The sequence below is a fragment of the Corythoichthys intestinalis genome, chromosome 13 (assembly GCF_030265065.1).
Source record: "Corythoichthys intestinalis isolate RoL2023-P3 chromosome 13, ASM3026506v1, whole genome shotgun sequence".
Classification (NCBI taxonomy): Eukaryota; Metazoa; Chordata; class Actinopteri; order Syngnathiformes; family Syngnathidae; genus Corythoichthys; species Corythoichthys intestinalis.
The window spans coordinates 37,488,910-37,513,573 of NC_080407.1; the positions used below are offsets into that span (position 1 = coordinate 37,488,910).

At 37.8% G+C, this 24,664-nt stretch overlaps 1 protein-coding gene and 1 long non-coding RNA gene across 5 annotated transcripts in view; one reads left to right on the forward strand and one right to left on the reverse strand.

The window, feature by feature from the left end:
- LOC130929098 (zinc finger protein OZF-like) overlaps positions 1-23,706 on the reverse strand; it is a 39,215-nt gene extending 15,509 nt beyond the window's left edge. The window contains exons 1-3 of one of the 4 annotated variants that reach the window (XM_057856036.1): positions 23,355-23,706; positions 17,454-17,522; positions 5,353-5,496 (exon numbers count right to left, since the gene is read on the reverse strand). In XM_057856036.1, the coding sequence (XP_057712019.1) occupies positions 5,353-5,496; positions 17,454-17,522; positions 23,355-23,457 (316 nt within the window). In that variant the 5' untranslated portion in view covers positions 23,458-23,706. Of the gene's footprint in view, positions 1-5,352; positions 5,497-15,503; positions 15,835-17,453; positions 17,523-23,354 lie in introns of those variants that run through there. The other 3 variants (XM_057856039.1, XM_057856037.1, XM_057856038.1) reach the window with 3 other exon arrangements.
- LOC130929121 (uncharacterized) lies at positions 16,939-17,545 on the forward strand. The gene is made up of 3 exons (XR_009066818.1): positions 16,939-17,092; positions 17,194-17,305; positions 17,404-17,545. It is a non-coding gene; the product is annotated as an uncharacterized LOC130929121 (long non-coding RNA).
- Positions 23,707-24,664: the final 958 nt, after the last annotated feature.

The window sequence follows — 24,664 nt, forward strand, 5'->3', positions numbered from 1 at the left end:
AAAGAGGTACAATATGGCGGCCGGAAACAGCGACACGCCCATTTTGTGACGTAGGTGAGTAGGGTCTATAGGTTTTGCGGGTGGGTGTTAAACATATTGTAATAACAATTGTAATTTGTTTTTGAAGTGTTTTTGATTGGCGTTTTTCAAGTTATTAGAGCATTTTTCTTTTTTATATAATAAATTACAAAGAGATCATGTGCTTTTTCAGTGAGAGTGTTTAAATATATGTGGTGAAAATGGGGGAGGGGGGGCAACAAATATGTTGCCAAGGGTACCAAATTGGTCAGGAACAGCCCTGCCTGTTTATATATGCTGTATATATATGTTTTGATCAGCGACCAGCTACAAAGCGCCAGTAAGGCTCTACCCTGCCATACGCCTTAAAGAGCATAGGACAAGGAGAAAAAAAGTTTTAAATAGCATTATGTGAATTAGAATCATATTTTGATACGATTCCACTATATACAACAATTTAGCAAAGCGCAGATGACGAGAAATTAGTCTTTTAACCCTTTAACACCGAACGTGTCGGCAGCGACGCGTTTAAGCATGTCGTCTTTGAAGCTTCGTCACGCTGTAATTACGTCACCCACGCGCCGCTGGTTGGTCTCATTTGAAAGTGCGGAAGTTGATGTCCACACCAGTTTTTATTTGAAGTCAATCGACCAAGAAAAACGGGAGAAAATGTCATTTGAGTTTTATAGTTTTATTGCACTCATAAATATGCATTAAAACGCTGCATGTATCATGTACAGTGCCTTGCAAAAGTATTGGGCCCCCTTGAATCTTGCAACCTTTCGCCACATTTCAGGCTTCAAACATAAAGATATGAAATTTAATTTTTTTGTCAAGAATCAACAACAAGTGGGACACAATCGTGAAGTGGAACAACATTTATTGGATAATTTAAACTTTTTTAACAAATAAAAAACTGAAAAGTGGGGCGTGCAATATTATTCGGCCCCTTTACTTTCAGTGCAGCAAACTCACTCCAGAAGTTCAGTGAGGATCTCTGAATGATCCAATGTTGTCCTAAATGACCGATGATGATAAATAGAATCCACCTGTGTGTAATCAAGTCTCTGTATGAATGCACCTGCTCTGTGATAGTCTCAGGGTTCTGTTTAAAGTGCAGAGAGCATTATGAAAACCAAGGAACACACCAGGCAGGTCCGAGATACTGTTGTGGAGAAGTTTAAAGCCGGATTTGGATACAAAAAATTTCCCAAGCTTTAAACATCTCAAGGAGCACTGTGCAAGCCATCATATTGAAATGGAAGGAGCATCAGACCACTGCAAATCTACCAAGACCCGGCCGTCCTTCTTCTCAAACAAGGAGAAAACTGATCAGAGATGCAGCCAAGAGGCCCATGATCACTCTGGATGAACTGCAGAGATCTACAGCTGAGGTGGGAGAGTCTGTCCATAGGACAACAATCAGTCGTACACTGCACAAATCTGGCCTTTATGGAAGAGTGGCAAGAAGAAAGCCATTTCTCAAAGATATCCATAAAAAGTCTCGTTTAAACTTTGCCACAAGCCACCTGGGAGACACACCAAACATGTGGAAGAAGGTGCTCTGGTCAGATGAAACCAAAATTGAACTTTTTGGCCACAATGCAAAACGATATGTTTGGCGTAAAAGCAACACAGCTCATCACCCTGAACACACCATCCCCACTGTCAAACATGGTGGTGGCAGCATCATGGTTTGGGCCTGCTTTTATTCAGGAGGGACAGGGAAGATGGTTAAAATTGACGGGAAGATGGATGCAGCCAAATATAGGAACATTCTGGAAGAAAACCTGTTGATATCCGCACAAGACCTGAGACTGGGACGGAGATTTATCTTCCAACAGGACAATGATCCAAAACATAAAGCCAAATCTACAATGGAATGGTTCAAAAATAAACGTATCCAGGTGTTAGAATGGCCAAGTCAAAGTCCAGACCTGAATCCAATCGAGAATCTGTGGAAAGAGCTGAAGACTGCTGTTCACAAACACTCTCCATCCAACCTCACTGAGCTCGAGCTGTTTTGCAAGGAAGAATGGGTAAGAATGTCAGTCTCTCGATGTGCAAACCTGATAGAAACATACCCCAAGCGACTTGCAGCTGTAATTGGAGCAAAAGGTGGCGCTACAAAGTATTAACGCAAGGGGGCCGAATAATATTGCACGCCCCACTTTTCAGTTTTTTATTTGTTAAAAAAGTTTCAATCATCCAATAAATTTTGTTCCACTTCACGATTGTGTCCCACTTGTTGTTGATTCTTGACAAAAAATTAAAATTTTATAACTTTATGTTTGAAGCCTGAAATGTGGTCAAAGGTTGCAAGGTTCAAGGGGGCCGAATACTTTTGCAAGGCACTGTATATATATTTCTCACTATTTTGCACTGTATATAACCTGTATTGACCATAGTATGTGTAAAGGCCAAAAACGCCTATGACCATACCCGCTGTTTGTGTTGAATAGTCAAACAAAAAACTATTCAATCTTATTTGTTTCTATTGAATGTTTATCCTAACAAGTTGAATAAATATTATCAAGCTTCAAAACGGTTGGTCGAGCATGTTTGGTTGTCAATGGGACACCAACGTTACAAATTTTGAAAAAATATTTTGGAATTTTTTTGTCTTTTTGGGTCCAAAATGTGGATTATAATTGGTCAGTTTGGACATGAAGTTCAAGGTGTCCTGAAAAAAGGGACCCAGCTTGGCCATTGTGAACAATTTTTTCTTTGAAATATAAAGGCAACATCAAATGCATGCAAATTCGGCCAAAATAGGCTTAGGTGTTAAAGGGTTAATCTGCCGTTAGCCACGCCTACCATAATAGGGCTCTAGCGTCCCCAACAGGTGGATGACGTCAGTGGGAGACTGGGCTCATCGGTTTTACTATTCAGCCCATTGAGGAGGGATTATTCAGAATGAGGAAAACGCAACGAAGAGACCCGCAAAATGTCATTGTTTCAGTCTCTCTACTCCAATATTTTTACAGGATATTCTTTTTATCCAAGTATTTTTCCCCAATAGCTAAATAAATGGCTTGAGAAGGACCAGTCAGCCCGTCGAGGGGGAACTATTCACAACAAGGAAAACGCGACGAAGAGAGCTGCAAAATGTCATTGTTTCAGTCTCTTTACTTCAATATTTTTACAGGATATTCTTATCCAAGTATTTTCCCCAATTGCTAAATAAATGGCATGGTCATGACAAATAACAGTCTTGTGCTAAATGGAATATGAAGTAATAAAAATGCACTTATTCAGGACGACATGGCAAAATTACTCCATAATGGTCAAAACTGTCTACTTCACCTTTACTGTCGCACCTCCCGAACGATATTTTATGACACCTAAATCGGACATATGTCATTTCCCTTCCCCGGCTTCGGAGAATGTAAACAAACCAAGAGGCCTGACAGCTAGCCGACAAGCTAACCCGAACCGAGTGATGTTTCAAACTAGCTCGGATGTTTTGACATGACTGGGTTGATGATTGTCTTCGCCGGAGAGCAAATTACAGCTCGTTCCCCGGAGGAGGGCGGCTGCAGTTGTTGTGCAGCTAACGTGCAGCTAATGTGCACGAGGAGAGCTTTTTACATGCCTATCAATGATCAAACGTAAGTAGTCCTTAATTTAAAGAAAGTTTGTAGTGTTTACTTTGTAATCGCTGTATTCGTGGCTATTTTCAACTCAAAGTTGCAATTTCTGATCGGTCGGAAAATTTGACAGAACACCGGGCACATGAGCACAATAAGCCGAATATAGTGCTCTCCCGGCAGATGGATGTGCGACAAGCTGCCGGTGTTGTGCCAAAAAATAGCCACCCCGCATTTATGTCAGCCACAAAATGCAAGCCACCTACATATTAAAATGATCCCAGTATTTGACATAATACAAAACACAATGTTTACTCACTTCCTCTTAAGTCCAATGGTCCCACGGTAGTAGGGCTTGTTTTGGTCAATATCCACGGTGAATGGGAACCTTTTGAAACTCCAAATAGGCGCACACGCCTCTCCCTCATACAGCAAGATTTTTCTGCAGCCGTTTGGCTGGCGTGATGCAAAAAATAAACGTCTTAATCCGCAAAATCAGCTGAATCCTTAGTCCTCATACACAACAGTACGGCTGTACAGCGAAGAGGACGCCTTCACCCATACACGTCACAGCGCCCTCCTCCTCAATGCAAGACCGAAGCCGGAAGTCACTCATTTTCATGGCGCGGGATTCAAAAAACTAAATAAATATAGCAATCGCTTCCACACACATCCAAGCGGTCCATATCATTCAGGAGCATAAAATACCGCGTGAATTATGAAATAAACATGCTTTTTCGTGTCACATGCACTTTAAATTGAAACCAGCAGCATACAATAGGTTAAGGATGTGGCTCAATGCTTTAACCCTAAAGGATCCACCTAAAAGATTGTATGTTTGTTCTCATCACTTCGTTGATTGTTCATGGGCAAAATTCTAACAATCTGTGCATATTTATTTACATAACCATATATCTAACCAGTCACAATTTCCTTTCCCATACTCACATACTCATTCTTTGTTCTTATAACAGTGTTTTATCGACTGGGTGAAAATCTGCTAACAGTATCACGGTAAATTGAGCACATTTACCTCGATCACGATAAATTACGATAAATTCTCCCAATCGGAATGTTCTATAATATGAAAATTTGAATGAATGCATGAAATCCTAGTTAACCATTTCTCATTGATTTATTTACCACAGGGGTGTCACTGGCTAGCCAGTGTTTTTCTTCTCTTTCCTCAACAAACAAACACTCTGTATTTTCTATATTACTCTAGAATTGTGCATCGTCAGTGCTTGTCCATTCAAGAGAATAAAAGAAGCTGGCAGCGATACTATATTTATGTAGCCAATGTAAAAAAGAAATGCGTTGTTTTGTTGTTGTTTTTTTTTTTTAATGGAATGGCTGTCGGAGTATGTGCAAACAGAAGAACAAGCGGTTAAACAGTGAGATTTTTTCTGTGTTTTTTTATCCTGTCCTGTATACACTGCAAATTTATACCGTCTTAATCAGATAATTTTCTTAAATATAGTCAAATAATTGTCTCCATCTGGTTTTGAGCGACAAAGACTAGTTAAAAGATTAATGCGTCAGATTGTTCCACTTACTTTAGGTAAATATTACTATTTGTTCTTATTAAGCCCATAAATCTAAAAGTTGGTCATTTTTCACCTAAATGAAGAAAAACTTACTTTCAAATATTGTTTTGAACATCATCTATTCTTGAATTAAGAACATTTCTGACCTTTCAAAGCTTTAATGATTAAATCTACTTGTTTTTTTGCTTAAAACACACCTTGAAGGTGTATGAACTCTTCCTCCTCCTCCTTAATGCATGGCAACTCTTCCTCCTCCACCACCTTGATGCATAGCGACTCTTCCCCCTCCTCCTTGATGCATGCAGACTCCTGGTGCGCAGGAAGATGAGCTTGGCTGACATCTGTAAGACCAAGACCACAAACACATGGGCCAAGTCCTATTTCTTCATTCGCAAACGTGTGTCAGGTAATCTACAAAGTCAAAAAAGTCAAAAAAACAAAAAGGACAAATGCAAATTGCCACAACACAAATGCCAATTCCAAAAGCTTCACAAAAGAAAAAAACACGCATGGAAATTGCCAACGCACGAATGAAAATAGTCACGCAAAAGAACCCAAATACCTTGCAACACAAATGAAAATGGCTCGCAATTACGCACGTGCTGCTATGAGATTCTGACGGTATGATAACCTTACGCAAAAATTCCGCGGTTTCACAGTATTGAAATTATAGCTCTAAATTGTGTTATTTAGAGATGTATGGGTTAAAAAAAATTCCATACAACAGGATTTTATTATTTTTCACAACATATTTGCAAGCTGGAACATCAACATGAATATAATATTTAAAAAAAAATAAAAAAAAAAACTAAAATAAAAAATAAATAACTGAAATATTTTAAATAAACTGAAATAAATAGAATGTACAGACTAAGCCCACAGGGCACAGCTCAAGTTGCTAAACATTAGAACAAAAATCATTATTTTTCATAAAGTAAAAACACTTCTAAATAAAATTTTTAAATATATATATTGCAGGCACTTCAATGACTTTAAAGCTCAATCTCAACATTTTTAGGGATTTGCTCATTTTCTACATATCTCTTTCAGTCAAAGTTATGATGGAGGAATGTGAGTATGTTCACGTTTTATATTAATGTTTTACGTTAATATACCACAACTACTATTAATATTAAAGTGCCTGTGACACGAAAAAGCATGTTTGTTTCATAATAAATGCTGTATTTTATGCTCCTGAATGAAATGGACCGCTTGGTTGTGTGTGAAAGCGATCGCTATATTTATTTAGTTTTTTTAATCCCGCGCCATGAAAATGAGTGACTTCCGGCAACAGTCTCGAGTTGAGAAAGAGGGCGCTGTGACGTGTACGGAGGAAGGAGTCCTCTTCACCATACAGCCGTACTGTTGTATGAGAAGGACTAAGGATTCAGCTGATTTTGCGGATTAATACGTGTATTTTTCGCATCACGCCAGCCAAACAGCTGCAGAAAAATCTTGCTGTACAAGGAAGAGGCGTGTGCGCCTTTTTGGGATTTCAAAAGGTTCCCATTCACCGGTGGATATTGGCCAAAACAAGCCCTACTACCATGGGACCATGGGACTTACGAGGAAGTGAGTGAACATCGTGTTTTGTATCATGTCAAATACTGGGATCATTTTAATAAGTAGGTGGCTTACATTTTGTGGCTGACATGCTCCTTGTCCCCTCGGCCGACGACCGGCGGCTTGTCGCACATCCCCCCGTTGGGAGAGCGCTATACTCGGCTTCTTGCCCTTTTCATGTGCCCGTTGTTCTGTCAAATTTTCCAACCAATCAGAAATTGTAACTTTGTTTTAAAAATAGCCGCGAATTCAGCGATTACAAAGTAAACACTACAAACCTTCTTTAAATAAAGGACTACTTACGTTTGATCATGGATGGGCATGTAAAAAGCTCTCCTCATACACATATTGTCATGTTAGCTGCATAACAACTGCAGCCGCCCTCCTATGAGTCTCTCGCTGTTTACGACTTCGCCGTGTAGTAAAGCATTATTTTGCCATATTCCTGTTAACCATTTGGCAGCTACACATTCCTTCGACATCTGCCGGTTTGTCCGGCGGTCATTGTCCAGCTGCTTCCCCGCAAACGAGCCCTCTGCCCTCAGCAGGGGAACGACAAGCTCTAACTTGTTCGTCGCCGGGCGGGTTGCTGATCAGCAAAGACAATTGACAATGCAGTTGTCATGTGAAATGATCCGGGCTAGTTATGTGTGATTTTCCACTTCGAAGACTTTGAAATAGAGCTGAAACGAATACTCGAGCAACTCTTTAAAAACTGATCCGAGTAATTTTATTCACCTCGAGGAATTGTTTAATTTTGACAGCTCTAAGCATCACGTTTTGGCCGGACTACTTTTAATGCAGGACATTGCGCTGACGTGCGTAGAGGAAGAAGCAATAAAAAACAAAAAAACCTTACTGCAGCCGACAGCGGCTACAAACTACGGCGACCTTGCTAAAAAACTAGCCCGCATGATGCTAGTGTGGTAGCAGGTAGTGTCCGATGCGTCTCATAGATATCGCATGCATTTAGGACTAGATGTGAAATGACAGACTCGGCCGCGTCTGGGTAGCGTTAGTAAACAGCCGCCATCTTTAAGCAGTAGACTTCTCAGTGCTAATAAATATAACGTTACTGTCACTCGCTCACGTAACGTTAGCCCTTTGGAGGTTTCTATTGATTATGACCACTGTCGATGCGTGGCTAACGTGTCTTACATACAGGCTTTATTTAATCTGTAAAAACACAGCGCTGTAGAGTGATGAGGGTGTAAAATTAAAACATAATAAAGCTAACTGTCAGTTTTCGCTCAGTTGTCATTGCTGAATAAAACACCAAGTAGCACTGGTCCCTAATGTGCTCCAATTCAGAAGGTATCATATATTAATTTTGAACACTGCAAAAACTCAAAATCCTATCAGTACTTACAGTTTAGACTAACTTAAAACTTAACTGTAACTTAAAAATAGCTTGACACAAATGGAAATTCAATTGAAACATGTGGGAAAAACACGTAGCTTTCAAGTGATGTGTGTTATCAAGCGTAATTACATTTTTCGGTAAGAAATACTGTATGTTTTTTTTTTTTTTTTTAATAAGCTCTAGAAGTTTTTTGAGTGAAAGCAGTGAATTTTTTTTTTTCTAGTCACATCTGAGATGCAGTGTTGGCTGTTTTCAACAATGTACATCGAAGAGAAAGACATTGATTGACTGAAAATGGTTCAATATTTGATTAAATGTCTTTTTTCGCATGTATATTTATAATTGCTCTTTACCTTAAAAAAAAAGTTTTATCCGACTACTCGATTAATCGATAGAATTTTCAGTCGATTACTCGATTACTAAAATATTCGATAGCTGCAGCCCTACTTTGAAACATCACTCGGTTCGGGTTAGCATGTCGGCTAGCTGTCACGCCTCTTGGTTTGTTTAAATTCTCCGAAGCTGTGGAAGGGAAATGACATAAGCTCGACTTAGGTGGCATAAAATATCGCTCGGAAGGTGCGACAATAAAGGTGAAGTCAACAGTTTTGACCATTATGGAGCAATTTTGCCATGTCGTCCTGAATAAATGCATTTTTATTATTTCATATTCCATTTAGTTCAAGACTGTTATTTGTCATGACCATGCCATTTATTTGGCTATTGGGGAAAAATACTTGGATAAAAAAGAATATCCTGTAAAAATATTGGAGTAGAGAGACTGAAACAATGACCTTTTGCGGCTCTCTTCGTCGCATTTTCCTCGTTCTGAATAATTCCCCCTCAATGGGCTGAATTCTAAATCAGCTGAAATTGTTACTCTGCTGACGTCATCCACCTGTTGGGGACGCTAGAGCCCTATAATGATAGGCGTGACTAACCGGCAGATTAAAAGACTAATTTCTCGTCCTCTGCCCTTTGCTAAATTGTTGTATATAGTCGAATCGTCTCAAAATATGATTCTAATTCACATAATAATGCTATTTAAGACTTTTTTTCTTCTTTCGTACGCACTTTAAGTAATAAACAAATTAAGCCAAATCAATAATTTTGTATGTCCAAAAACAGTTGGTTCTTAGACAAAATCATGTTCATCAAGGCGAAGGCGAAACCTCAGTTCCCCAAGTCCTTGCCAACAGTTGGTGTCTGCCTCAAAGAGTTCCGCCTGCTTTTGCGCTCTTAGTGCATCGTGGATTTTTTAATCATAAGCATCTGATCACAATAAAGTTTCTAAAAACATTTATTCACATCTACGTTCATAGGTGGACTAGGGCTAAATGATATTGGAAAAAACTGACATTTCGACTTTTTGGGGGTTTGCGAAAAATTGCAATATTGAAACTGAAGAATTTCAATAGATACAGTATGTTTTGGAAGACTTTGGTTGACTCACCATGATCAAATTGTATTCATATAATAGAGTTTTACTCCAGTCTAAGGGGGTAAATGTGTGAATGATGAAGATTGCTGCATATAAAAGGCAGAGGTAGAAGGTAACACATTACATTTACTCAGTTACATTTTCTTGAGTACCATTTGGCAAAAATGTAGTTTTTACTTTTACTTGAGTAGATTTGTGAAGAAACGCTACTTGTACTCCGCTACTTTGGGCTACACTAAAGTCATTAAATTTTTCCTCTTTATTTCACATATTGACTTTATTTTTGTCAGAGATGCTGACAGTCGCTCCACCAGTTTCACCAATGAGATGTCCCAACATAAATCACATGACTCCATTACACCAATCAGACTCAAGCTTGCCGTTCTCCGTCAGCCTGTCCAATCACATCATCTTGAAAGCACTGTAAAAAGTTAAGTATTTGCCTTATGTGTTGAGAAAAAAAATACCATATTTAAAAAAAAAAATAGTACTAATAAAATTCAAACATTGTAAGCAGTTACTCGCAATGTTACTCATTACGTGAGTATTCTTTTCACCAAATATTTTTTACTTGTACTTTAGTAATTTTTTGGATGACGACCAGGGCCGGAGTGGGACTCATTTTCGGCCCTGGAATTTCATGCCTCAGACCGGCCCACTCATTTAAAATTATGTCATTATGCATACACGTGTTAAGTTCAGTGTTCTCTAAAGCCGTGTACTGTAATTCTGTGTATTCCAATTCAGTGCAGGTCATGGTTGTTTAACAAGGTGGCTTTATTTTAACAAGTGCAACACAACATATTTTGAACAAATTTAAAAATGGATTTTTAAAAAAACTATATTAAATGATACATTTGAAAAATAAATTAGGCCTGTCAAATGATTAAAATTTTTGATCGAGTTAATTACAGCTTAAAAATTAATCGTAATTAATCGCAATTCAAACCATCTATAAAATATGCCATATTTTTCTGTAAATTATTGTTGGAATGGAAAGATGAGACACAAGATGGATATATACATTCAACATAAGGTACATAAGGACTGTATTTGTTTATTATAACAATAAATCAACAAGATGGCATTAACATTATTAACATTCTGTTAAAGCGATCCATGGATAGAAAGACTTGTAGTTCTTAAAAGATAAATGTTAGTACAAGTTATAGAAATTTTATATTAAAACCCCTCTTAATGTTTTCGTTTTAATAAAATTTGTAAAATTTTCAATCAAAAAATAAACTAGTAGCCCGCCATTGTTGATGTCAATAATTACTTACACAATGCTCATGGGTGCTGAAGCCTATAAAATCAGTCGCACCCAAACGCCAGCGGAGGGCGGCAAAACTCCATAAAGCACAATTAACAAGTGGGCATGTCATTGTACTGTCATTTAAATCTGTCTGAGCAGGGCATGTGCGTTAATTGCGTCAAATATTTTAACGTGATTCATTAAAAAAATTAATTACCGCCCGTTAACGCGATAATTTTGGCAGCCCCAAAATAAATGAATAAATAAGACCTTTTCTGCAACATCAAATATTAACAAAATGAGTGCTTACAGATAAAACAAACATAGCAACATAACAATATGAAAAATAAAGAATACGTATTGCACATTGTAACAACTTCTAATGATACTATTATCCATTTTCCATTTCCACTTTAAAAACGCCACGTAATTGATTATATTAATTCTAATGTTCACTCGCTGAACGACATGGCAATCCTACCTTCCAGCTCTGCACCTGTGGTGTGTTCATTATGGCTAATGCTTGCTGCTACATATCCCTTGTGAGGTGCTACAAGAAGCCAAAGTTTCCACAATTACATATTGTCGTATCACACGGTGCAAGTTGCATTTTATTCGCCATCTGGCCTTACCACTTTCGTTGTAATCCTCTGTAGTTTGAGGCAGCAAGGTCGTTGCATGAAAAAAATTAGCTATTTTCGCGCATTTTGCCGATTCTTTCACGAGTGCTTTTCTCTTTTTAATTCTTATTTTTCAGCGCCACCCTTGCTCTTTTTATCCATCCGAGCACCGAGATAGCAGCTAATTTGGCTCAATACAGACTACAATTAGGGGGCGGAGCTGCATGCTGTATTTTTCGTCTGCACACGTGAGGATGAGTCTGGAAAAAAAAATAATACTGTTTTTTTTTTTTTAAGACGGCCCACAGTGACAGCGGTAACAGAATGTAAGTTATACTCAGTGACACTGTCATAAATAAATACCAAACAAAAAATGATAACAGTGTAATTTTTTTTTTTTTTTTTTAATAAAACGCGGACCGGCCCATCTGGCCGGCCGGCCCTTCTGGAATCGTCCAGAAGCTCCCGATTAGTCACTCCGGGCCTGATGACGACTACTTTAACTTGAGTAATATAATTTTGAAGTAACGCTAGTCTTACTTCAGTATAGTGCTGCAACGATTAATCGATTAACTCTGCAGCTATCGATGAACTATTTAGTTCGAATAATCGAGTAATCGGTTAAAAAAACATAAAAAATTAAAATACCTGAGTTGAGCCTCAAACGGTATAAAAAAAATGAATAAATGAGGATCTATGAACAACAAAAGAACAATTGGCAAACTTGCATAGCAAGACTAGAGGGCAGTGTATCCACCCAAATGAATCAAGCTAAATGCAAACACTTTCAAAACAAACCACAACACCACATTAATTAAGCGAATACTCGAAGCAGCAAAATTTAATTCAAATCTTTTTTTCTAATCGAATACTCGAGTTAATCGACTAATCGTTGCAGCTCTAAACTCGAGTATTCAATTAGAAAAAAAAATTCAAATTAAATTTTGCTGCTTCAAGTATCTAATTAAAATGGCGTTGTAATGGTTAATTTTGAAAGTGTTTGCATTCAGTTTTATTGATTTGAGTGGATACACTGCCCTCTAGTCTGCCTCATTTTATATGGCTGAATCCAGCTGCTCCATGTTAAAACCAACATAAGCCAAGTTTTTGTTTGAGCTAATGTATTTTTTAATGCATTCGTAGTTTCGTTTATAGGGTATATTTAGCTGTTTTTGTGGGAATTGTTAAGAACATTGTAAACAAAAAACAAAAAAAAAAGCGTTTCATAGCATTTAAGCTAGCAGACTTTCGCTATGTAAGTTAGCCAATTGATCTTTTGTTGTACATAGATCCTTATTTAATTATTTTTTTATACCGTTTGAGGCTCAGCTCAGGTATTTTAATTTTTCAAGTTATCAGATTACTCGATTATTCGACAAACTAGTTAATCGATTAATCGACTACTAAAATGATCGATAGCTGCAGCCTTACTTCTGTACAATTTTTGGCTACTCAACCCAACCCTAATAAAAGGGATCCAGGAGGTCATGTTTCTGCACACTTGCTGTTTTTATGAAGCAAAAAAAAAAGAAAAAAATTCGATATAGGACTATAGGATATAGACTCTGGAGGTGAGAGCACACGAGAGCAGAATAACAGACGCCATAACTTTAATGAGATATTATCGCATACTTACCTGGTTTCGATCCGAAAACTCCATGTAGCATGTATCATTGAGTGTCGAGACACAGCTGTGAATGGCTACAGCTGGATTTTATGGGTGAAACATGGTAATATAACAAGGGTCGCAATGCAGAAATCACAGACATCAAGGAGTGGTCGAGATTTTCTTTTTCATATATTTACCCTTTTAAACATTTTTTTTTCTTCAAATTTCTTTGTTTGGATCGATTATTTATCATCTAACACAGGGGTCCCCAACCGCCGGGCCGTGGACCGGTACCAGTCCGTGACGCATTTGCTACCGGGCCGCACAGAAATAATAATTTATTAACGACTGCATTCTGGTCTAATTAACTTTGGCCTGTGCCAGTTAACACACCAATATCCTTGTCTACTCTAGATATAATACTACAGGATAGAATGTCGTTATAGAAATCTATTGATTGGACAGTTAGCAGTAAATCTTGTTTTGTATATCTATGTGCGCTTGTCCTCGATAATAACGTATGACGGGCGCATCACATTTGTTCCCGGAAATAATTGGCCTCAACACTAGAATGACTGAAAAAAAAGGCGTCTTTGGACAGATTTTTACAGGGAAAAGGGCACCTGACGAACCAGAAGATGAGCCCACAACCTTGAAGAAAAAAAAATCTACGCTACTTCCCAATCACAAAAGACCCACGAACTGCGAAGGAGTGGATTCGTGACCCGTTTGTGAATAATCCGAGTGATTCGAGCATGTCTGTGCAACAGGAGGATCAGCTTGTAGAAATCGCAAATGACGACGACCTTAAACGTTGTACATTTGAGACAACGACTCCACCGAGGTTCTGGATTAAAGTCATTTCGGAATATCCTGACATCGCTAAGAGAGCATTGAAAACTGTGCTATAATTTCCAACATCGTATCTTTGTGAAGCGGGTTTCTTTCACTCTCACATCACACCGAGATGGGATCATCTCATCTCAATGAAACAAGCTCCGTCTCCCACTGATTCAGCGGGTGAGTTATATTTTCTCTGCACTTAACACGGCGGGGCTAAAAACAAATGTTATTTTATATTTTATATATATACATATATATATATATATATGTACACTCACCGGCCACTTTATTAGGTACAACATGCTAGTAACGGGTTGGACCCCCTTTTGCCTTCAGAACTGCCTCAATTCTTCGTGGCATAGATTCAACAAGGTGCTGGAAGCATTCGTCAGAGAGTTTGGTCCATATTGACATGATGGCATCACACAGTTGGTGAAGATTTGTCGGCTGCACATCCATGATGTGAATCTCCCGTTCCACCACATCCCAAAGATGCTCAATTGGATTGAGATCTGGTGACTGTGGAGGCCATTTGAGTACAGTGAACTCATTGTCATGTTCAAGAAACCAGTCCGAGATGATTCCAGCTTTATGAAATGGCGCATTATCCTGCTGAAAGTAGCCATCAGGAGTTGGGTAAATTGTGGTCATAAAGGGATGGACATGGTCAGCAACAATACTCAGGTAGGCTGTGGCGTTCCAACGATGATCAATTGGTACCAAGGGGCCCAAAGAGTGCCAAGAAAATATTCCCCACACCATTACACCACCACCACCAGCCTGAACCGTTGATACAAGGCATGATGGATCCATGGTTTCATGTTGTTGACTCTAAATTCTGACCCTACCATCCGAATGTCACAGCAGAAATCGAGACTCATCAGACCAGGCAACGTTTTTCCAATCTTCTATTATCCAATTTCGATGAGCTTGTACAAATTATAGCCTCAGTTTCCTGTTCTTAGCTGAAAGGAGTGGCACCTGGTGTGGTCTTCTGCTGCTGTAGCCCATCTGCCTCAAAGTTCGATGTACTGTGCATTCAGAGATGCTCTTCTGCCTACCTTGGTTGTAACGGATGGTTATTTGAGTCACTGTTGCCTTTCTATCAGCTCAAACCAGTCTGGCCATTCTCCTCTCACCTCTGGCATCAACAAGGTATTTCCGCCCACAGAACTGCCGCTCACTGGATATTTTTTTTTTTTCGGACCATTCTCTGTAAACCCTAGAGATGGTTGTGTGTGAAAATCCCAGTAGATCAGCAGTTTCTGAAATACTCAGACCAGCCCTTCTGGCACCAACAACCATGCCACGTTCAAAGTCACTCAAATCACCTTTCTTCCCCATACTGATGCCCGGTTTGAACTGCAGGAGATTGTCTTAAACCATGTCTACATGCCTAAATGCACTGAGTTGCCGCCATGTGATTGGCTGATTAGAAATTAAGTGTTAACGAGCAGTTGGACAGGTGTACCTAATAAAATGGCCGGTGAGTGTATATATATATATATATATATATATATATATATATATATATATATATATATATATATATATATATATATATATATATATATATATATATATATATTATTATTTTTTTTTTTTTTTTTTTTTTTACAAAAAAAGGTGAGAAGGGTGTGGAGGAAATATGTTCCGGTACACTGTACAACCCAACAAAATATTGAGCTCAGTCGACCCACACTGTGTTTCAGCATGGCCGTGCAGAGACCGGTGGAGGGGCGGGTGCTCGTAGATCAAAATGGGCACATGAACAAGTACTTTATACACCTTTAAACAACATAACTTCAATTTTAACCAACTTTAGATAATAATTGGCTGCAACTCAACTGCTGTGACATACTTTAATTGGGAGGGGGTAACACTTAATAGAAATCAACACTGTCATCAACACTTTCTGGCTGTGACTCAGTCTGTCTGCCTCTTTTCTTCCTCTGCATCAAAACTTCCTTCCTCAACTTGTTCATCTGAAAACAAACCACATCAGATGGTCACTGAGCCACCAACAGCACAGTTTTCTCAAAACTATTATTTCATTATTATCCATACTTAACAACTCTAGCACCTAATAATTAAGAATGCAATGGCATAAAATCTTATAGAAAAATAACATTGTAATTGTGTTTATAATTGTATTTTATACCTGACTATCCTTGCAAACTTATTCTTACCAAGTGTGCTATTCACCCAGCTGATGGAAGTATCCACTGCCTTTAGCAGCTTTATCCAACTCTTTTTTTTTTTTTTTTTTTAATCCCTCAATCTCCTTTCCTTACAAGGTGTATCTATACAATGAAATATAAATCTTGAAGAAAAAAAAAAAAAAATCTGACTCCCCGGTGGCTTTTATTTTTAAAGATTTCTTTCTCGCTCAAAAACTATGGAGGATGGATTTCTGTCTTTATTATTCAATCCAGAAAAAAGTTGCTTCCATCAAAAACAAAGTTGCTTCAATCAAAATATATATTTTTAATCCCAAAAAAGTCACTTCAATTAAAAAACAATGTTTTTGATTGCAAAAATAAATTTGAGACAAAAAAGCATTTGAAAACTTTATTTCTTGATTCAAACAACTTTTTCCATTGAAGTAATGTTGTTTTGCGTTTGGGCCACATTTTGGCTAGGACATTTGTGTCTTTATTATTATTCAATCAAAAAATAAGTTGCTTCAAACAAAAAAACTAACAAACAAAAAAACTCACTTAAATTAAAAAAAAAAAATTCAATCATAAAAAAAGTTTGCACGTGTCAATCATCGTTTAACAAAGTTACCAGCCTCAGAGGGTTTGAGTAGACTCACTATGAGGCATTTAATAAAGCCAAGCATTTTCTTACTCCTTTATTTTTGTAAAATAATTCGGTGGGGCAATTACACGTTTAAAACTTATCATAATTCTTACATTTTGAAGTGCTTAAAAAACATTTATAAATGATACATTGGGGGGAGGGGGAGTGAAAAAACATGTCTTATATATGTATCGTTTTTCCCAATGTAAAATCTCAATAAATACATTGAACACGCACAAAAAAATTGAGAACACAGAAGTACAGAGAATACAGAAGTGAAATTTCATTAGTAAGTTAACTACATAAATCTGTCATTGTGCAGAATTATACAAAGGAACTAACCTTTTATACATTGTCCACATTTCTGAGAGGACACTGGTGATCATTGATCCCTTGGGTAACGAGGACAAATATGAGCAAAATCTTGCGGAATTGGAGGTAACCGCTTTAGAAAGTTTTAAATTCCTAGTCTTATGTTAATATGGAAGTTAAAACTTCAATGTTCATGTTCATTGTTTTGCTTATAAAACAATAATTAGGAACTTCTTGAGGATGGCGGGCCGTGAGTTCCAAATAGAAACTTGGACTACCAAAACTGTGGCCCATTACAAGCAACAGGACAATAGTAGCTGTGGGGTTTTCGCAGTAAAGGTAATGATTTTAAGATTTCGGAGTCTCTGCAATAAACTTTGCTGCTGTTGTTGTTTAGCACTGATATGTAACAGAATGCCTAAAATGCCACTTCACAGTTTGCGGAAGAGTATATGGCCAGTGGAGATCTCAGCACAACCAGACCCACCTTTCCGAAGTTCTGAAGGTTCGAGGAGATATAGCCTGTGCCATCCTACAGGCTGGGAGTCTGAGATGTCTGTTTAAATAAAAAGAAATGTCTGAAACTTCCTCGGTCTCCTCACATCACATAATTGAACTCCTGATTGCTCTCAATGTCACTATTTACTTTCAAAGACATCCAAAGAACAGATCTGAGGATCTGCTGCTGTGCTTTATCCTCTCCTGCCATCATTGATCCCTTATTAGGTTTGTCACGATAAAAAAAAGTGTTTAAAAAGGTAGTAAAATTCATGTGGCAGGTCTTAACCCCTTAATGCAGGGGTCACCAAACTTTTTCCTGTGAGGGCCACATAACCCTTCTCTTCTCTGATGAGGGGCCGGGGTCAGTTTGTAACAGAAAAAGTGTGACGAATGCAGGAGTGCCTAAATGTAAAAATGTATTGTTTTTCAGAAAGCCACAATCAAATATAACCCTTTCTGGATTCTTCATGGAACCAAAGTAAATAAAATAAAAATGATACAATATAATATACTATAATATAATATAATATAATTAGGGCTGTCAAACGATTAAAATTTTTAAGCGAGTTAATCACAGCTTAAAAATTAATCGTAATAAATCGCAATTCAAACATCTCTAAAATATGCCTTATTTTTCTGTAAATTATTGTTGGAATGGAAAGATAAGACACAAGACGGACATATACATTCAACATACTGTACATAAGTACTGTATTTGTTTATCATAACAATAAATCAACAAGATGGCATTAACATTAATATTCTGTCAAAGCAATCCATGGATAGAAAGACTTGTAGTTCTTAAAAGATAGATTTTAGTACATATTTTAGAAATTTTATGTTAAAACCCCTCTTAATGTTTTCGTTTTAATAAAATTGGTAAAATTTTCAATCAAAAAAATTAACTAGTAGCTCACCATTGTTGATGTCAAGAATTACACAATGCTCATGGTGCATAAAATCAGTCGAACCCAAGCGCCAGCAGAGGGAGACAAAAAACAAGTAACAAGTGGACATGACACTGCTGTCATTTTAATCTGTTTGAGCGGGGCATATGCGATAATTGCGTCAAATATTTTAACGTGATTAATGAAAAAAATTAATTACCGCCCGTTAACGCGATAACTTTGACAGCCCTTTATATAATATAATATAATATAATATAATATTATATTATATAATATAATATAATCAGGGGTGCACATAATTTTTTTGCCCAGGTTCTCAGAGGAGGACCTGGAGATGTGACTTGGTCCTCATTGAGCTTGAGAGCCGACCCACCTGATGCGATAAATTTATGACAAGCTTTACTTAGAGCCAATTAACTTTGATTAATTATATTAACAGTTAATGCTTGATTAACATCAACTGGCACAACAAAATTGCCATTACTTTGAAGTGAAATGTAAAGAAATAAACATAAAAGCACCAATTCAAAATACAGGGCATTATGTGGCTCCCACATTAACTCCAAGCCTTTTTAATAGTGGGATGTCCTCCTCATAAGAGCTCATTGAACGTGCATGTTTAGCTTTGTAAAATGCGAGCAAAAACACGTTTGTCAGTGCATGTCGCTGTTCATTACCTTTATTCCGCCCTATTCCGCCACATGTCCATAGGGCGAGTGGGGTCCTGTTTGACATCGATAGTTTGCTTAATTGCCACATGCTCTGTTTTTTTCGTGCTTTTCAAAGTTTGGATGGCTGAAATTCTTTGACCCTACATAAAATGCGTTGCTCTAATCGGCGACATAGGGATTCTCACGGCACATTTTGTACCGCATTTCCGTGCGAGCATCATTCGCTTCTAGCCATGGTACCTTCTGTAGCCACTTTTCAGCAAAAGTCCTTTTTTTTGGTAGCTCCGGTGACGTCTCTGTCGTCTGTCTGTCTTTTGACGGGGTGGGGGAACACGGAAGTAATTACTCAGTGTGGCCTGCCTCTTCGACATTTTGAGAAGTTATTTTCTCGTGTCCGCCGCAAATAGAGTGGTCAGCCATCGGTACACAAAAGCGTATGGAAGCCGTTGAGGGCCAACGCGTTTGTCTACGTCCAGTACGCATGTGCGGACCACTTATGTGCACCCCTGAATATAATATAATATCATGTAATATAATATAATATAATATAATATAATATAATATAATATAATATAATATAATATAATATAATATAATAATACTGTATTAATTAAATAGATAATAACCAAATAACCATTGCTTGGTTCTTCACAGAAAAAAGCCAGGAAATAAATAACTCTATCGAGAAAAAAAAAAAAAAAATTTTTTTTTTTTTTTTTGTTCAGGGGGCTGGACCAAATGTGGCTGCGGGCCGTTTTCGGCCCGCGGGACGTAGTTTGGGGACCCCTGCCTTAATGCCTGCAAGATGAAGCAATTGTCAGAAAATCACAAAATGTGAAAAATAAGGTCTAAAACCCTTTTTTCAAATTTGTAAAGAAAAAATATGTGTAATAAGCGCTCTAATATCTATAACCCTTGTTAAATCCTGTTTTTCTTATGGAACATGCAGATGCATGAGTTGACTTGCATCCATTTTTTTTTTTTTTTTTTTTTTTTTTGGAGGAAAGAGTTCAAAATACTGAATTTGTCTCAAAATCATGAAATCCTAAGTGTATCAAATGTGATACATTTGGCAAGAAAGGGTTAAGCTCTGTTGCTCCAAGTCTTTCAAAAAATATATTGTTTATATCCATAATAGACTACCATCCTTTAAATAGTACTGTCACTGTAGGTAGCATTTTTAACAGGCTTATAATGTCCATTTTTTCCCCCTTTTAAAATGGCCTTTAATAGGTTTAAGCATAAACATCACAATCATACATTATGAAGTCTGGTTTAAGTCTGAATTTTCCCCACTATGACTTTCAAATAGGCTTGAAATGGAGAAAGTAGTCTTAAAAAGACTGACAAAAAGCCTGTTAAAAATGTGCCACATATAGTACAGTATTAGACGTCTAATCTTGGTCTCATCATCCCTATGCTGAGCGGTTCAATGAGTTTTTCCCTAGTTGACATCCAATCCATTTGAAGTGCATGGGAGGTCCTCCCACTCAAAATGGATGGGACGTCATCAGCTGTCAATGGCAGAGAAAGGCAAAACCGTTAAAGGATGTAACAAGCCTATTAAAAATGCTAATCGTGGCAAAATATCATTACGTGTGACTTCATAAGCCTGCTAAAATATGCTAATTATAATCTTTACTATTAGTGCTTCGACAGTCAGTGGCAGGACCTAACTAAACTTTATGCTACACGTATGCTACATTTGTTCGACGGGACACCTTGAATCGATAATCCCCGCGGTCGAGTTGAGGAGCTGTCAAAAACGGGGCTCCTACTTCGACAAAGGCTCCCCATTCGTCAGAACACCGGCAGACTCAACGGGGATTGTAACGTGTGGTAGTGCTAAGCTAATTCCTACGGTGTATTAGAAAGAAAATATGGGTGTACTGTGTATTGTTGTGTTTGTTACCTGGTGCAACAGCGTCTCCTACGACAAAAAAAAGGGCGAGGAAAACTGGACTCACTTTTCACCGTTTTCCTGCATGGAGGACCAAACATCAGATCACGAAGGCACGACGGATGGCTTGGGTCGCAGCGGTTCGTCGGAAAAGCATTTCTTTTGATCATATTTCTGCTGGAATGAGAGTGTGTTCCCGTCATCTCTACTCTTGTAAATTGAACGATTTATCCACTGTTTTGGTTTCAATAAGTTTTTGTTGTTGTTTTTTACCGTTGTGTAAATCTGCTACTACTACTCACCTACCTGTTGTGTTCCAGTTTAAAATCTTTAAATTAGTGCAAACAAGGCCCAACCTCTGATGGGGGCAGCAAATATTATATAATTATAAGTAATATACAAATACAAGATTACAATAAACGAGTCTTTGTTAAAGCAGTTTAAAAAACTATTGGCCTTGGATAAATTCCCAGACAGAATAAATATGAGCTTTAAAGTTCTTGCATTTCCATTTTAAGTATTGCAAGTACTCCAACACAATATTTGAACTGACAGTTTAAAATCATTTTAGTGCAAAATGGCCCACCCTATGACAGGGGGCAGCAAATATGATGTAGAATACATTATAAAAAGCTATATACTATATAAATACAAGATCACAACAAAACCTGTCTTTTTCAAAGCAGTTAAAAAAACATTCAGTGGCCTTCGGTAAATAAAGGTGTATAAATATGTACATTACAGTTCTTGCATTTCAATTTTAGGTATTGCAACTTTTCCAACACTATTTGAATTGACAGTCTAAAGTCTACGTTAGTGCAAACAAGAATATATTATACATTATAAATAATAATAGAACATATAAATTCAACATTACAATGAAACATGTCTTTGTTAAAGTGGTTAAAACAAACAAACAAACAAACAAACAAGCAAACAAAAACACTTCACTGGCCTTAGTTAAATAGCCAAGCAGAATAAATATGTGCATTAAAGTTCTTGCATTTTCACAAGTTAAAAGCTCACAGTCTATTGACAAGGGCAGACCCAGATGCCGTCTGCTGCAGGGACTTGTTTGAATCCGACACAAGACAAATGGAACCACTCAATTGAACAAACTTCTTTGTCAAATAATCCAAGAAGAGAGATGGTGACCAATCGGGATGTGTTGTCAGCAGGTTTACCTAGGAACACAACAGGTAGGTGAGTAGTAGTAGTAGGTGAGCATTGCTACTGTGGCAGATTTACACAACGGTAAAAAAAAAACAAAAACATTGAAACCAAAACAGTGGATAAATCGTTCAACTTACAAGTGTAGAGATGACGGGAACATACTCTCATTCCAGCAGAAATATGATAAAAAGAAATGCTTTTCGGACGAACCGCTGCGACCCAAGCCATCCATCGTGCCTTCGTGATATGATATTTGGTCCTCCATGCAGGAAAACGGTGAAATGTGAGTCCAGTTTTCCTTGCCCTTTTTTGTCGTGGGTGGGAGACGCTGTTGCACCCGGTAACACAACAATACACACCCATAATTTCTTTCTAATACACCGAAGGAATTAGCATAGCACTACCACACGTTACAATCCCCGTTGAGTCTGCCGGACCGGAAGTAAAGGATATTACCAGCATGGAGGCGTATCCAAACAATGACGTAGTACGTCCCATTCCCTACTTGATTCAACAGTGCATTTCTTAGTTTATATTACCGCTAAATACACAAGTTTGACGCCAGTTTAACGGGAGCTATTTTTTCCCCGAGAGATTTGGCTAGGTCTGGCAGTGTTCAACGCAAGCTGCAACGTATGGCAGTAACTTTATTATACCGCAAAATATGAAAACGACTGAAACCATTACTCACCAAATTAAATCTGCTGGCAAATACAGGCAAGTGTGTATGATGCGCTCGGGTCTGCCCCGGTGTGGATAAGGCCTGCTTTTTGTTTTCGCAGCTTTGCAATGCAACCAAAGGCTCTCCAAGCACTCCATGTACACGTAAAGAGTGCACAATATTGGAATAATGGAACGCAGTTTGTTATGGTTATGGAGTGGCCGATGATTGGTTCTCGTCAGCGAAGCATCCTAGATTCTAGAAGGATTTGCTGACTGTCCAAGTGTCACTTTTTTAAAGGAACGATTTCTGAATTGCTCAGTTTACTTTCTAAGTTAATCACATGACGATAATAATAACAATGATTAATTCAATAAAATCTCCCTCCCCCCCTCCAAAAAGAATTTCTCCTCGGATCTACGCAATTCACGTAGTTCACCCTTTTTTACTTCAAAACGGTGAATTTTGCCGAAAGGTGAGAGATTTTCATGCCTGTTCTATCATTAAAAATTAATTCTCATCACCGGGATCTGTTTGTCATGTACAGTATATGTATCATCGAACGTGAACCAACCTTCTAGTGTGTCAAGGGAGTGTTGGTGACGCGGGGCCCCCTCTTTTACTCCACAGAGTTCCTCCTGGACCTCACCTGCAGCCGCTGTCGTTCTCCCGTACATTTTCTGAACGTTTGAGGACGTGTCTTGCAGCTTTGTTTGCGGTTGGCCAGCTAGGCTAGGCTAAGGTAGGTTGCAAAACTTCAACGAGTGCTGAGACTAGAAGACTAATGTTTGAGTCCGGAATGTGGCTAATGCCTGTCACGTCGTCTAGGCTTCGGTTAATTAAGTGACTGAAATCGAGGAAAAACAAGACGCGCACAAAGGCCAGTCTTTTTCTCTTACATTTCCGTCCAGAATTGCATGATGGGAAAGACAGTGCTTCGGCCCAATCACACCGTAAAACCAGCTTAGTTCAATGATAAAAAAAACAAAACCAGCCCAAATCACAACTTCCCTTTCAAAATTAAAAAAAAAAAAAAAAAACATCTCTTATATCAATCTATATTTTGCCATGATTGGGGGAGGGGAAAACAACAGTGGGATCGTAGCATTATTTCGCCTATAAGGATCACAGGAAATGTAGTTCTTCACAGGAATTATTCAACTGCGGTCAGCAACGCCCTCTGGCGTTCAGCAGGGAGGAAGTCGAACGATTGTATTACAGGTATTTTCATTTCAAGAAATACAATAATTACATATTTGACGCAAAATGACGATCTATTTATTCATTATTTAACATCTGAATTACATGTTTGTCAATACAAATCAACGTAGAAGTACAACTCCCTGACTTAGAAGTTTTTTTTGGGTTATATAATATAACCAATTCTATATAAATTGAATATAACTTATATTCAATTTATATAGACAGACCATTTTGAGTGATCTTAAGACAAATGTTAATTTTTTGCATTCCTGAATAGTTAAGAGATGATTAACATGGTTTGTATTTCCTGTGTATATTAAAATAATTTATGTTGAAATATTGCAATTTAAATTTTCCCCTAAAATCCAGACATTTATTCAGCAAGTTTCCAAAATGTTTCTTTAGTAGTTTTTGAAAAAAAAGGTTTAAATCAAACGGTGTATCACCTGAACCAATATACAGTGCCTTGCAAAAGTATTGGGCCCCCTTGAATCTTGCAACCTTTCGCCACATTTCAGGCTTCAAACATAAAGATATGAAATATAATTTTTTTTGTCAAGAATCAACAACAAGTGGGACACAGTCGTGAAGTGGAACAACATTTATTGGATAATTTAAACTTTTTTAACAAATAAAAAACTGAAAAGTGGGGCGTGCAATATTATTCGGCCCCTTTACTTT